At 35.3% G+C, this 13,014-nt stretch overlaps 1 protein-coding gene across 5 annotated transcripts in view; it reads left to right on the top strand.

Annotated features, from left to right (window-relative positions):
• Nucleotides 1–13,014, top strand: part of DPP10 (dipeptidyl peptidase like 10) — a gene marked incomplete at both ends in the record, with an annotated part of 1,533,989 nt that overhangs the window by 1,373,210 nt on the left and 147,765 nt on the right. For all 5 annotated transcript variants that reach the window (XM_080690187.1, XM_080690189.1, XM_080690186.1 and 2 more), the window contains 2 exons: nucleotides 10,531–10,583; nucleotides 10,675–10,756. In XM_080690187.1, the coding sequence (XP_080546313.1) occupies nucleotides 10,531–10,583; nucleotides 10,675–10,756 (135 nt within the window). The remainder of the gene's footprint in view (nucleotides 1–10,530; nucleotides 10,584–10,674; nucleotides 10,757–13,014) is intronic.

Raw genomic sequence — 13,014 nt, forward strand, 5'->3', positions numbered from 1 at the left:
TGCTCCTGGGTTCCATCCCCAGTACCACACACACACACACACACACACACACACACACACACACACACAGCCTGAAAATACCTGGGTGTTGAAATAATAACTTTTCATTCTTTCCTTTATGGTTCAAGGAGAAGAAGCAATGAGGTTGACTATGTATCTCATTCCATCCTAAATTTATTTCAGAATCAATATGCTGCAGAGAAAACTAATTTATAGGAAATGAGATATGGTTTAAATTTATTTCAGCATATAGAAAACCTACTTGTCCTGTAAGTAATTGACCTTTAGGTGGTATTCAGTTTATCTAGCTAGATATGTTTCAAACGGTGGTAAGTGGGGCATAGTATAATGTCAATTAATGTGGAAGTTGTTCATTTGCACTAATTAATGAAGAAAATTCTAGTGTGTGAAAGTATTTTATTATAAAGAGGGGGATTTTCAATGAGGTTGTTACTTCAGTCAGCAGTGTATCATGGTGAAAGTCATGAGTTATTGAAGCTGGGCATGGTGGCACATGCCTGTAATTCAAGTACTTGGGAGACTGAGACAGGTAGTTCACAGGTTCGAAGACAGCCTCAGCAAGTAGTGAGATTCTCAGCAACCTAGAGAGACCCTGTTTCAAAACAAAATATTAATATTTTTTAAAAAGGTGCTAGAGGGTGTAGCTCCAAGGTAGAATATCCTTGGGTTCGATCCCAAGTTACCAGAAAAAAAAAATGAAAAGGGCTTAGAATACATTCAGAGGTAGAATCCCTCTGTGTTCAATCCTGAGTGCCACAAACAAACAAACACACATATACACAAACAATAGAGTCAGTGAAAAACTGATACTGTGGTACATCTTTGAAATGAAAGCATACACTTTAGAGAAGAACACTACAATCAAGAGGAGGCTTCACTATGATATAATCTATTTATTTACCTAAGAAGAAATATATTAGCAAGTGATTTATCCTGTTCAATCCAAATTCTCCCCCTGTATACTAAACATGTTTTTCTTAAGTTGGATTCTGTTACTAAGTAGTCCAGTTGGATTATATCCTGAAATTGAAAAATGTTGCCCACCTAATTTTTGGTGTACTATGTGTTTCTAAGATTTAGTCAGTGACTAATAGGTAAAAAAAACTTAAGAAAGCAATTAAAAATACTGATAAATAATAATTACACCTTTCATTCACTCCCATGTTTATTTTCCTTTCAATCCATACGTGTTTGGTGTATATAAAGTTCTTTTGTAGTGAAAAGTTTCTAAATGAGTTTTGTAGATCTGCTGTTTATAATTTTGTGAATTGTATTTATAGCATTAATGTCTCCCACATCATCACCCTGGTTCTTAACTACATAATAAAACTTTTCTCTTTTTGTTGTGGTATTATGGATGGAACACAGAAGCATTCTGCCTCTGAGTTACACCCCAGCCCTATTTTTTTTTTCTTTATTTTGAAACAGGGTCTCACTGAGTTGCAAAGAGCTTCATTAAGTAGCTGAGGATGTCCGCAAACCGCAATCCTCCTGTCTCAGCCTCACAAATGCTGGGATTACAAGCATGAGCCACGCCCGGCTAAAACTTTTAAAATAGCACAGTCCTAACTCGCTCATCTTACAAGATATCTTATTTTAGATTCAAATGTGGAATGTGCTAATTTCTGAAGGAAATAAACCTCCCTTTTCCTATATGGTCCCTTCTCTTACCTGCATTCTTTCTTTTTTTTCACCTGCATTTTTTATTAAAGCTGTTGAATCCTAGGTTGGCTTTCCCACAGTTCAGTTTTCCTGTTTGAGTCAATGACAAATCCATAATCCTATTCTAAATATTCTCTAGGGCATGAAAAGGAATGCTATTTATATCAATTCAGCCATTTAGTTGCAGTGCAGAAAAACATTTGGTATCCAGAGATTAAAAAAAAAAAAATACTCTGGTTCAAGCATAAATTACCAGAGTGCTCTGTTCTTTTTCTTTTATTTTACTCTTGAATAAAGATGCTTGATATGAATCCCCATAGATGTCTTAGGTAATAATGATATTCTAAGGGAAAAAATGTGAAAAGTAACTAAATGAGAAGGGGACTACATGTTTAATCTGTTGTATTAAATCATCTCTCCAAAATAAAATCTCTCGTCATAATTACAATTAATTCATGCATATTACTGTAAATAAATATTTTGTGGTGCTGGGAATTAAACCCAGGGGCATTCTACCTCCAAGCTGCAGCTCCAGCCCTATTTTATTCTTTATATTTAAACAGAGTCTCACTACGTTGTACCGGGCCTCACTAAGTAGCTGAGGATGGCCACAACCTGTGATCATCCTGTCTCGGCTTCCCAAGTACTGGGCCACCGTGCCCAGCTCAGTAAGTCTTTAAATGTAGCTTCACTAGTAATTTGGAAATAAATCTTTTGCAAATCTGGAGTGATGTTTCATGTACTATTTCCATGAATGACAGAGTGTAGAGAAATTAGATCACAAAAGTGGATCGTAATCAGACAGACCTGGGTGCATTGTAGCTGTTTCCCACTTAAACTTTTCAATTGTAAGTTTAAGCTTTATAGAGCCTATTATGTAAATTAAGCATGTAATATCTACTGCTGAGATTGATTTAAATGTTAAATGACATAAAATATTAAAATATTCAGCAGAGTCTGGTCTGTAGTGAATGCTCAGTTTAAGGGCTGTTATTATATGTACGACTGCCTCAAGCGTGTAAACTACCTGCCTTTTCTGTCAACTATATTAATCTCTTCAGTGCTGAATCAGTTGTTTCTTTATTTGTAATGCAGTCTTGAAACCAAAAAGACTATGCAATTCTTGGAAAGCCTATAGGGCTATAATATAAAATTCTAATTTAATCATGACCCGCATCTGAGTGTTCTATGAAAATATGTCTCTTAGCTGGGTGTGATGGCATATGTTTGTAATCTCAGTACTTGGGAGGCTGAGGAAGGAGGATCGCAGGTTTGAAGCCAGCCTCAGCAACTTAGCTGGGCCTTCTGCAACTTAGTGAGATCTTGTTAATAATAAGAAATAAAATCAAGCTGGGCGTATAGCTCAGAGGTAGAATATCTCTATCATCTATATCTGTCTGTCTGTCTTTCTATCTCTACAAACATATATGCATATGTTTATATATATGTATGTGTATGTTTGTATATGTATACATAAGTGTGTGTGTGTGTGTGTGTGTGTGTGTGTGTGTGCATGTGTGTGTTTCTTAACCTTGTCATCCCAACTAGATCATGAGCTGCTTGAGGACAGGAATATCAATGCATTGGTATCTAATTTATGAGCTTGCACATTATTATCATCTGATAGTTACTTGAGGACTTACAAACAACATATCAGTAATAAATAAAAAATCAACTGGCACTTTTAATCTTACACAATTTTAATGTTTTTATTATGCTCATTAAAAGTAGCTCTCCCTAATATGCAGAAGCTAGGGAGAAAATGGTCATAGGAGGGACTCTAGACAAAGAAAGTTATACTATAGATGAGCAAATAAGGAAACCTAACGGAGGAAATGGGAGAGGGGAAGAGAGAAATTCCCTAATGTACATGATGTACATTAACAAATATATCAAAGTCAATCACTAAGCCAAACATGAGAAGGAAGGATGGGAAGGGAACGGGGCAAGAATTGGATAAGAGCTAATTGGGTGATGTGTGCATGTGTGCCTCCACTCTCTCGTATCCCATTAAGATGTATGATTACAATGCACCAATAAAAACTTTTTAAAAATCTAAAACTGAGCCGGGTGTGGTGGTGCACGCTTGTAATCCCCATGCTTGCGAGGCGGAGACAGGAGGATCGCCCTGTTTCCAAATAAAAAAATATATATTAAATATGTCTGGGAGTGTAGTCCGGAGGTAGAAGGGCTTCCAGGAACACCAGTATCACAAAAAAAAAAAAAAAATCTAAAACTGTTCTAAAAATTAAAAATAACACTTATTATCTGCATCAAAATAAATTTAATAGACATTTGTTGAAAAAGCTGATATAGCTAATTTTTATTTCCAGAGTGTAAATGTTAGTGCTGATGGATAATTTCTATACTTTGCTCGTGTTCAAATTCTGGCTGGACTTAAATATGTCTGATTTGTTTGTTTGCTCATGTGTTTTTCCAGTAAATATTCATGCTCTACTCTGTAACTTAGACAGCAGCAGTTTTTGTGTAATCACTATTGGCAGATGTGTCTACTTGTGGCCTGCAGGTCAGTGTCTGTGACACTTTTGAAATCACTCATAGCTGTGTGCAGAGTGAAGGGACAACTGTGTTGCCTAGTACACACTTTTCCAAGACAAAACATTGCCTTCCTATTTCACCTGTTAAACTGTAAACAAGTATCTTTCATGGTCTCTTTGTACTATGTGTTTAGCATTTTTGTGCTTTTGGTGATTTGGTTGCTTTAAATCCCCCAGTGCTATTAACTCCAACCTCCAGTATCAAGAAGTGGGCCATTTGTGTTTCTTAGTGTGAGAAGGCTGGCACGTGCCTTCTAGAGAAATGCGTGTGTGACATAAACTTCATTCAAGCCTGAGTTATACTATTAATGGCCATGAGTTCAATGTTTATGAATCAGCAAAGTATACTAAATAGGGTGTCTTTAAAGAGAGCACACATACAGTTAGCTTATGTATGATTGATGAAAATGCTGTGACAAAATGATTTAAGGGATAATCCCATATTTTTCCTTAGGAGTGATAGTTCAGTATTTGCTCATATGGTATGTTTTAGTCATATTTGTGTTATTTGGACCAAAATACCTCGCAAGAATAACTCAGAGGAGGAAACATTTTAGCTCATAATTTCAATCCACAGTCAGCTGACTCCCTCGCTCTGGGCCGGAAGTGAGCACAACATCATGTAAGCAGGATGTGACAGAAAAAAGCTGCTCAGCAATTAGCAACCAAGAAGCAGAAAAAAAAGAAGGGGCCAGAGTAAGAGATAAGCTTCAAGGCCACACCCGCGGTGACTCTGTCTCTAGCCATGCCCCAGCTCTAAACCATGCTGCATTGGGGACCAGACTTCCAATGTAGGAGATTTAAGGGGACATTCCAGATCTAATCCACAGACAGTGTTTGTAGTGGTATTATATATAAGTACTGTAAATAATAAGAACTGGTTATATCATTCTTAGTAGTTGGCTCAATATTTAACCTCTTCTTGCGGTTCACAATGTAATGTAGAAATGAGGGGGACCAGATTGGATTGCATGATCCTTCCTGGATTTTGAATCTCCCCATACATATTTGTGTTTTGAGATTGAATGATTGAATATTCAAGGCCAGCTTCTGTAATAAAATTTAATCAACATATAATATGGTATATCTCAATTCTGCCCACTCCCACTATCTTATCTATCACTGTTCACACTCAGTAACAAGAAGTGGGCCTTTGTTTTCAGAGATGGATAAATATGGCTTTTGATACTGAAGCGCATTTGTTTCTAAAGACATTATTATGGACAGCCAACATCACAGGGCAAGGACACATTGTCCTAACCTTAAGTGAATTCTATTTTGTAACAAAATGAGTCTTGCCTACCCAACACTGAAAGAGAACTTGAAATAAAAGAAAATTAATAATGTTAAACAATACTAGTTGACAAGGGGGCCAAAACCATACACTGGATAAAAGTTAGCCTCTTCAACAAATGGTGTTACCAAAACTGGTTAACCACATGTAGAAAAATGGAAATAAGCCCCACTTTCTCACCCTGCACAAGAGTCAATTAAAGATGAATCAGACTTGGAAATCAGACCACAGACCTTGTAGCTCCTTAAACAGGGCATCAGTCCAACACTGCAACACATAGGCACAGATAAAAACTCTCTCAACAAGACCTCAAAGGTACAAAAGATTAAAAGGAGGATCAATATGTGGGGTTGCATTAAACTAAAGAGCTTCTGTACAGCAAAGGAAGCTATCAAGAACCTAAATACCTGACAGAATGGGAGACAATTTTTGACAACTACTCCTCCAATTGAAGATTAATATCTAGAATATACAGAGAACACAAGAAACTCACTACTAAGGAAACAAATACCCCACCCAAAAAATGGACAAGCAAACTAAATATATTTCACAAAATAAATTCAAATGGTCAATAATTGTATGAAAAAAAAATGTTCAGCATCATTAGCAATCTGAGAGATGCAAATCAAAACTACCCTGCAATTTTACCTAATTTCAATTAAAATGGCAATAACTCAAAACACAAGTAACAAATGCCAGTGAGTGTGGAAAAGTGGGAACTCTAGTACCCTGTTGCTGGATTGCAAATTACTGAAGCCACTTTGGAAAACAGTATAGAGAATCATCAGAAGAAAGGGAGTGAATCTACCATGTGATCCAACAATGCCACTTCTGGGTACTTACTCAGAAGAATGGAAACCAAACTACCAAACTAATGCATGAGTGTTTATGTTCATAGCTGCACAATTAAAATTGCCAAACTATGGAACCAGCCAAAATGTCCATCAACAGTTGAATGATTTATAAAACTATGAGATATGTACACAATGGGATTTTACTCAGCCATAAGAAAGAACAAAATTATGTCATTTGCTGGGAAATAGATGGAACTGGAGAACATTAGGCTAAGTGAGATTAGTCAGTCACAAAGTAAAACAAAACCAGATGCTTTCCCTAATATACAGAAGCTAGGGAGAAAATGGTTCATAGGAGGAACTCTAGATGAAGAAGGAGAAACCGTAAGTGAGAAAATAAGGCAACCTGATAGGTATGTGAGGAGAGAAAAGGAAATTCCCTAATGTATATGATGTACATTCATAAATATATCAAAGTTAATCACTAAGCCAAACATGCGGAGGGAGGGAGAAGGAAACGCGGTGAAAATTGAGGAAGGGCTAAATAAGTGATGTGTGCACATATGCCTCTACCGTCTTATACCCCATTAAGATGTATGACTACGATGCACCAAAAGAAAAATAGTGGGAATGCTATCTATGGAAGGATAAAGTGAGATGGAGAAGAGGGAGAAGAAAGAGAAAAGAAGGAGAAAGAGGGAGAGAGAGTGTGTGTATATTTCACCCAGAGTGTCTTAATACAGATGTTATATAAATATTAATCTATTTCTCATTGAATATCATCAGTATAAAATGTCTTCAACATTTTACCAAAGAATGAGGAAGAGGAGTACAGAGCAAGAGATAAAAAGAAAAATAAACCTCTTCTAGTTCTGTTTGCAAACACTCCTCCCCTACCCAGACTCCATACTGTATATTACTATACATTCTGATGTGCACATAGAATCTTACTTTAATTATGGAATGCTGTAAAGCTAGAAGCATTTTTATGTGCTGGGAACACACACAACAATGGACAATGAATTTAGAAGACAGTGTTCTAAGGTAGGGGAAAGCCTGAATTCTAGTTTTCTGTGCTGGCTTTGTTGCACATGTATAAAGAAGACCAAACACTGTAACTTGCTATTTTAACCTGATATGGGTTTCCAGGCAAGACAGGGTTCCATTTTTTAGTGTTATCTTCCATATTAGCACACCCAATAAGAAAAATAAGCAAAACCACAAGGGACAAACCATCATTATATTTCTCCTTCTCTGGTTCACTCCATTCGAAGTATACATAAGTACTTTGGATTAACACAGGGAGAAGAACCAGCAATCGCCTTAGCAAAGGCCATAGAAGGATCCCAACACTCGGTGATTATAGCCAGTTATGTCTCTCCTGGTTCTATGTTTGTTTTTGCCAAAAAAGTGCACAGTAACAATTTTTTCTCAAGATGGATGTGAGCCTAGAAATGAGGCACAGTGTTCTCTGCGGTTCATGGATGGAATAGATGGTCGCTCTTTACTCTAACCCCATTGTTACATTTCTACTCTGAAGACCAAGTGCTCACTTGGCAGTGTGCTTTGGCAACAATATTCTGAGACAGAAAAAAAATATTGACAGAGGTGGGCACATCTCTCACCTTTTTGTCAGCTATAGTAGTAGGTTCCATGTTTAAAATGTGTAGGAATATCTGGAATGTTATAGAATATAATGTGAATGATAAAATAGACAGTGAAGGCAATCTCAGATTTAAGAGGTATTCCAAAAAGATTGGTAAAATAAAGCTTCATTTTAAAACATAGTCCTATAAAACATGAGGTTTGAATTTCAATGCAAAAAGAGAATACTAACACTAGTTTGCCAACTCTGTGGCCAATCATATTTAATTGAGGTTATTATTGCAGGAAGAAATAACAATTTGACTTCTAAGGAGATTTAATTGATAGTATTACACTATTTGTGCCATGTACATCTACTCTATGAATAAAAGAGGCTTTTATAATTGTGTACTGAAAAATGAAAGTATCAATACAAATCCTGGAAATAATAATCTAATGATATAGCTAGGGAAAGAAAAAAGTTCTTAGCTTGCTTCACATATATTGAAAGAAAAATAATTTTCACTGAAGATAGCATATTCATCAGTTCTTTCCCTAAGCTATCTTTTGCAGTTTTCCTCACTCTTTTGTATTTAACTATGTCATTATTTTTACTGATTATGGACTAAAATATAGTTATTTTTGCATTATTCACTATCCTTTGTTAAAATTTTATGGCACCATGGAATGGGGATTGTCATTCTTTGAAATATGTTCTTTAAAAAGAAACAATATTTTTTAAGATAGTAGCAATATTTTTATTTTGTGGTGCTGGGGATGGAACCCAGAGGCTTTCTACCTTCGGGTTATACTCCCAGACCTATTTTCTATTTAATTTAGAAACAGGGTCTCACTAAGTTGTTGAGAGCCTCACTAAGAAGCTGAAGCTGGCTTTGAACCTCTGCTACCCTCCTGTCAGCCTCCCAAGAGCGGGGATTACAAGTGTGCGCCACCATGCCTGGCAGCAATATGTTTTTAAGATGGCTTCTGGTTGGTTTATATTAAACCAGCTGTTTCATATAAACATTTTAAGCAGGCATACTTCAAAGCATAAGAATTTTTTCCCACCAAAACCATTTCTTGACAAATATGGAGTGTTGCATGCAAATGTGACCCTGTGATGAGTAATATGGAGGAGGAAAAGGTAATATATACCTGTACGTGACCACATACTTGTGCAAAATAATGCTTTGAATATTTATATGACAATCATAATTTGTATAGCAGTAGCTAGGTATAATGCTATATCTTTATCTCTAGAATTTATATTGATACTTTTATTTTTCACTATATAATCATCAATAATTAAATGCTGTCAAAATGTGAGGAAATAACTCATACACATTTGGGAGAATTATAAATTAGTATAATCTCTATGAAAAACAGTTTGGAAATTCTTAAAAAATAAGAGTGGAATCACCATGTAACCTTATGATCCAGCCATTTCTCAGTATCTTTTCAAGAGGATTAAAATCATAATAGTATAGTGATTCCTGCATATCCATTTTTATAGCAGCACATCTCAAAATGGCTAACTTATGGAACCAACTCAGGTATTTGCAAACAGATGAATAGATAAGAAAATGTGGTGTCTACACACAATGGAATTTTACTCAGCAATAAAGAAGAACAAAGTTATATCACTTGCAGGAAAATGGATGAAACTAGAGAATATTATGCTAAATGAGATCAGCCACTCTCAGAAGATCAAGGGTTGTATGTTTTCTCCTGTATGTAGAAAAGAGAGTAATAAGAAATATAATGAACTTCAAATAATGGGGAAAGAGATCTGTATGGTAGTAGGAGTAGATTAAGGGAGGGATGTAGGGAGGACAAAAGGTAGGACTGAGAAAAAGAAAACCGATCAAATAATACAATATAATATATGAATGTATAACTAAGCAATTTCACTAACATGTGCAGGGAAGGAGACGGGGGAAGCAGTGTGGGATGTGGATTGAAATACACCAAGAGATGTATGTATGTATGTATGTATGTAATTTTATTACATTGAAATTCATTATTGCAATGCACTAATAAAATAATTTTAAATGTATATATTTACAATATGAGTCAGAAGCATCCTCGGAGTCATACAGTAAACTGTGAAAAAGATGGAATTTCAATTGAGGATATTGTTATGAGTTCCATGCAAGGGCAATATTAAAAGGAGGGAAAGTGCCCACCTCAGTTATGGTAGGGTATGCTACTGAGGAAAAAAACAAAACCGTTCATGATATATAGAAGGAACTCACCTAAATTGTTTGAAGTATAGACTAGGTATACTGAGGTAGTGGGTGATAAGGGCAGAGTAACCTGTAGGAGCTAAAACACCAGTGTCTTCAAACTGCGATGTAGCTGTTTGAAATGTATTGTATAGGCAATGGGGTGCCATTGACAAGTTTCTTTAGAAAAGTGATATAATCACATTTATGTAAGTGTAATGATTAAATAAGACATGGGGTTGATTTGGGGAGGATCAGTTAGGAGGCTATAGACGTGAGGCAAGAAGAGGTAAGAAACTCCTGAAGTAATGTATTTCATATCTTTATTTTATACACATTAAAAGGAATCTTTCTTTCAAACTCTGGTTGATAACTTTTCTCTTTTTTTTCAGATTTTTCATTATTCATATACTGCTTCATATGTGATTTACAGCATCCATACGAAGTAAGTTCTGGTTTTTATATGCAGTTGTCCAGCTCAGTTTGATGGTGTAGATGTCAACTTGTTCACATAAACATATTCCTATTTTTTTAAGGGAAGTTTGGGAGTTAAATCCTCCAGAAGTACAGAACTCGGTGTTGCAGTATGCGGCCTGGGGTGTCCAAGGGCAACAGCTGGTAAGCAGAGAATTTGATATGCACCAAACACTGTCAAGTTCTAGTTCTGTGGAAAACCTTTATAGAAACCACTTCTTGGTAAAAAAAAAAAAAAAAAAAAATCCTATTATATTTGATGTTTCTCTAAGCTCCTTTATATATTTTTCTAATATTCTATCTTAGAATAGACAAAACCATATTAGTATGATTGTTTTATCAATAAATTTAAAAAGAAATAAAAAGGATGGGCATAATGGTACTCTCCTGCAATCCCAGTACTTGGGATGCTGAAACAGGAGAATCACAAGTTGGAGGCCAGTGTTAGCAACAGTGAGGCCCTGTTTCAAAATAAAAAAATAAACTGGTATTGATGGTGCATGCCTGTCATCCATGAATTTTGGATGCCAAAACAGAATGATTGCAGATTTGAGGCAGATTCAGAAATGTAGTGAGACCCTCTACAATTTAATGAGAATTTGTTTTAAAATAAAAAAAAAATAAAAGTAGGATGGAGATACAGCTCAGAGGTATAATGACCTTGAGTTCAATACCCAGTATGAAAAATAAAAAAGTAAAAATAAAAACTGCTAAAGGTATAGCTGGGTTCAATCCCTAGTATCCAAACCAAAACAAAACAAAACCCCCAAAACAAATAAACAAGAGTTTATTAAATGATGTACAATTAAAGTACTAGCTAATAATAAAACTTAGAAGCTACCCAAGGATATTAGAGACTTGACCTACAACCTGCAGAATTTTCTTTATCTAATATTGTCAGTTTTTTATATAAAACTCAGAAGAATTATTTATTTTATTTTATTTTATTTTTGTGGATCTGGGACTGGAACCCAGAGGCATTTGACCTCCGACCAAACCCCCTGCCCAATTTTTTATTCTTTATTTTGAAACAGGGTCTCACTGAGTTGCAAAGGGCCTCACTTAGTAGCTGAGGCTGTTTGCGAATCACGATCCTCAGGTCTCAGCCTCTGGAATGCTGGGATCACAGGCATGCGCCACCACGCTCGGCTTCAGAAGGATTATTTTTAATGCTTTATTCAAAGTAAAAATTTTAGGCAGAAGTATCTAGTATTCTTCTAAGAGAGATTTATACTTTAAATATCACAAGCTCAAAGAAGATTATTGATGTAAAAAGAGGCTAAACAGAATTATATCTTGTGGTGACTATGTAAAACCTTTGCCCAGGGACTACTGCTCAAAGAACAGTGTTGCTTGCTTGTGTGGCACGAGTATGGTCTAATGTACTAAACATCATTAACTAATTTCTAAATTATTTGTTATTATTATTTACTTCTGCCAGAAGCAAGAGGGTTCCTTTTGTTTCATATCTTTACCAACAGATAGCTTTTCAAGATGTTCACTAATATTTGCAAACTTCATATTTATCTTCACAATACCATAAATTTTAAATGTGTTTGATCTTATATATTGTGATGTTAGCATTCTCATTTTCTTATTTTAATGCAAACACTGAAGACTTCATAATTCTCTCTAAATTGTGCTTATTCTTCATTCAAAAAAGTTTGATCATAATGGTATAAGGATGTAATTTCAGCATTTTTCCATTGTGCATATCTTGTTTTCTGTTTATCATTGCAATAATGGTTTGTCAATTTTCTAATATAAAATTGGTGTTAAAACGAATTTTTAGTGTTCAGAAACAAGTCTTCATAATATTGACTTTGAATTCGATGAGACTTGCCTTGTGGTTTAATAGAAATTATTATGAATGTTAACAATGCAAAGTTTTATTGTTTCCCATGTGCTGTGTTCTACATATACCTTTTGGATTAATCTTTATAATTATGCTTTTAAGATTGTATTTTCTTATTAATAGTGTTAATGTGAGTTTTTAAAATTAATTATTCTGCCAATTTTGCATTATATAATTTAAACTATGTTTTAAAGAAGGAGGAAGCTTTAAAGTGGCAAATTATGTCAGTGAAATTATATCCTTGATAAACATCTCAACCAAAATGCATTTACCTTTATCTTTAATAATTCTGATTGACTTAGCAACCTTAACTCTCACCTTAAAAAAAAAAATAAAAGAGAGAGAATCCGGGTTTGGTGGTGCACACTTGTAATACCAACACTTGGGAGGCTGAGACAGGACGGTTGCAGTTCTCAGACAGCCTCAGCTACTTAGTGAGGCCCTTTGCAACTCATTGAGAGCCTGTTTCAAAATAAACAATAAAAAATAATAAGTTTGGCAGTGTAGCTCAGAGGTAGGATGCTTCTGAGTTCCATCCCCAGTACTG

This window comes from Muscardinus avellanarius, assembly GCF_963383645.1.
Source record: "Muscardinus avellanarius genome assembly, chromosome: 2".
NCBI lineage: Eukaryota > Metazoa > Chordata > Mammalia > Rodentia > Gliridae > Muscardinus > Muscardinus avellanarius.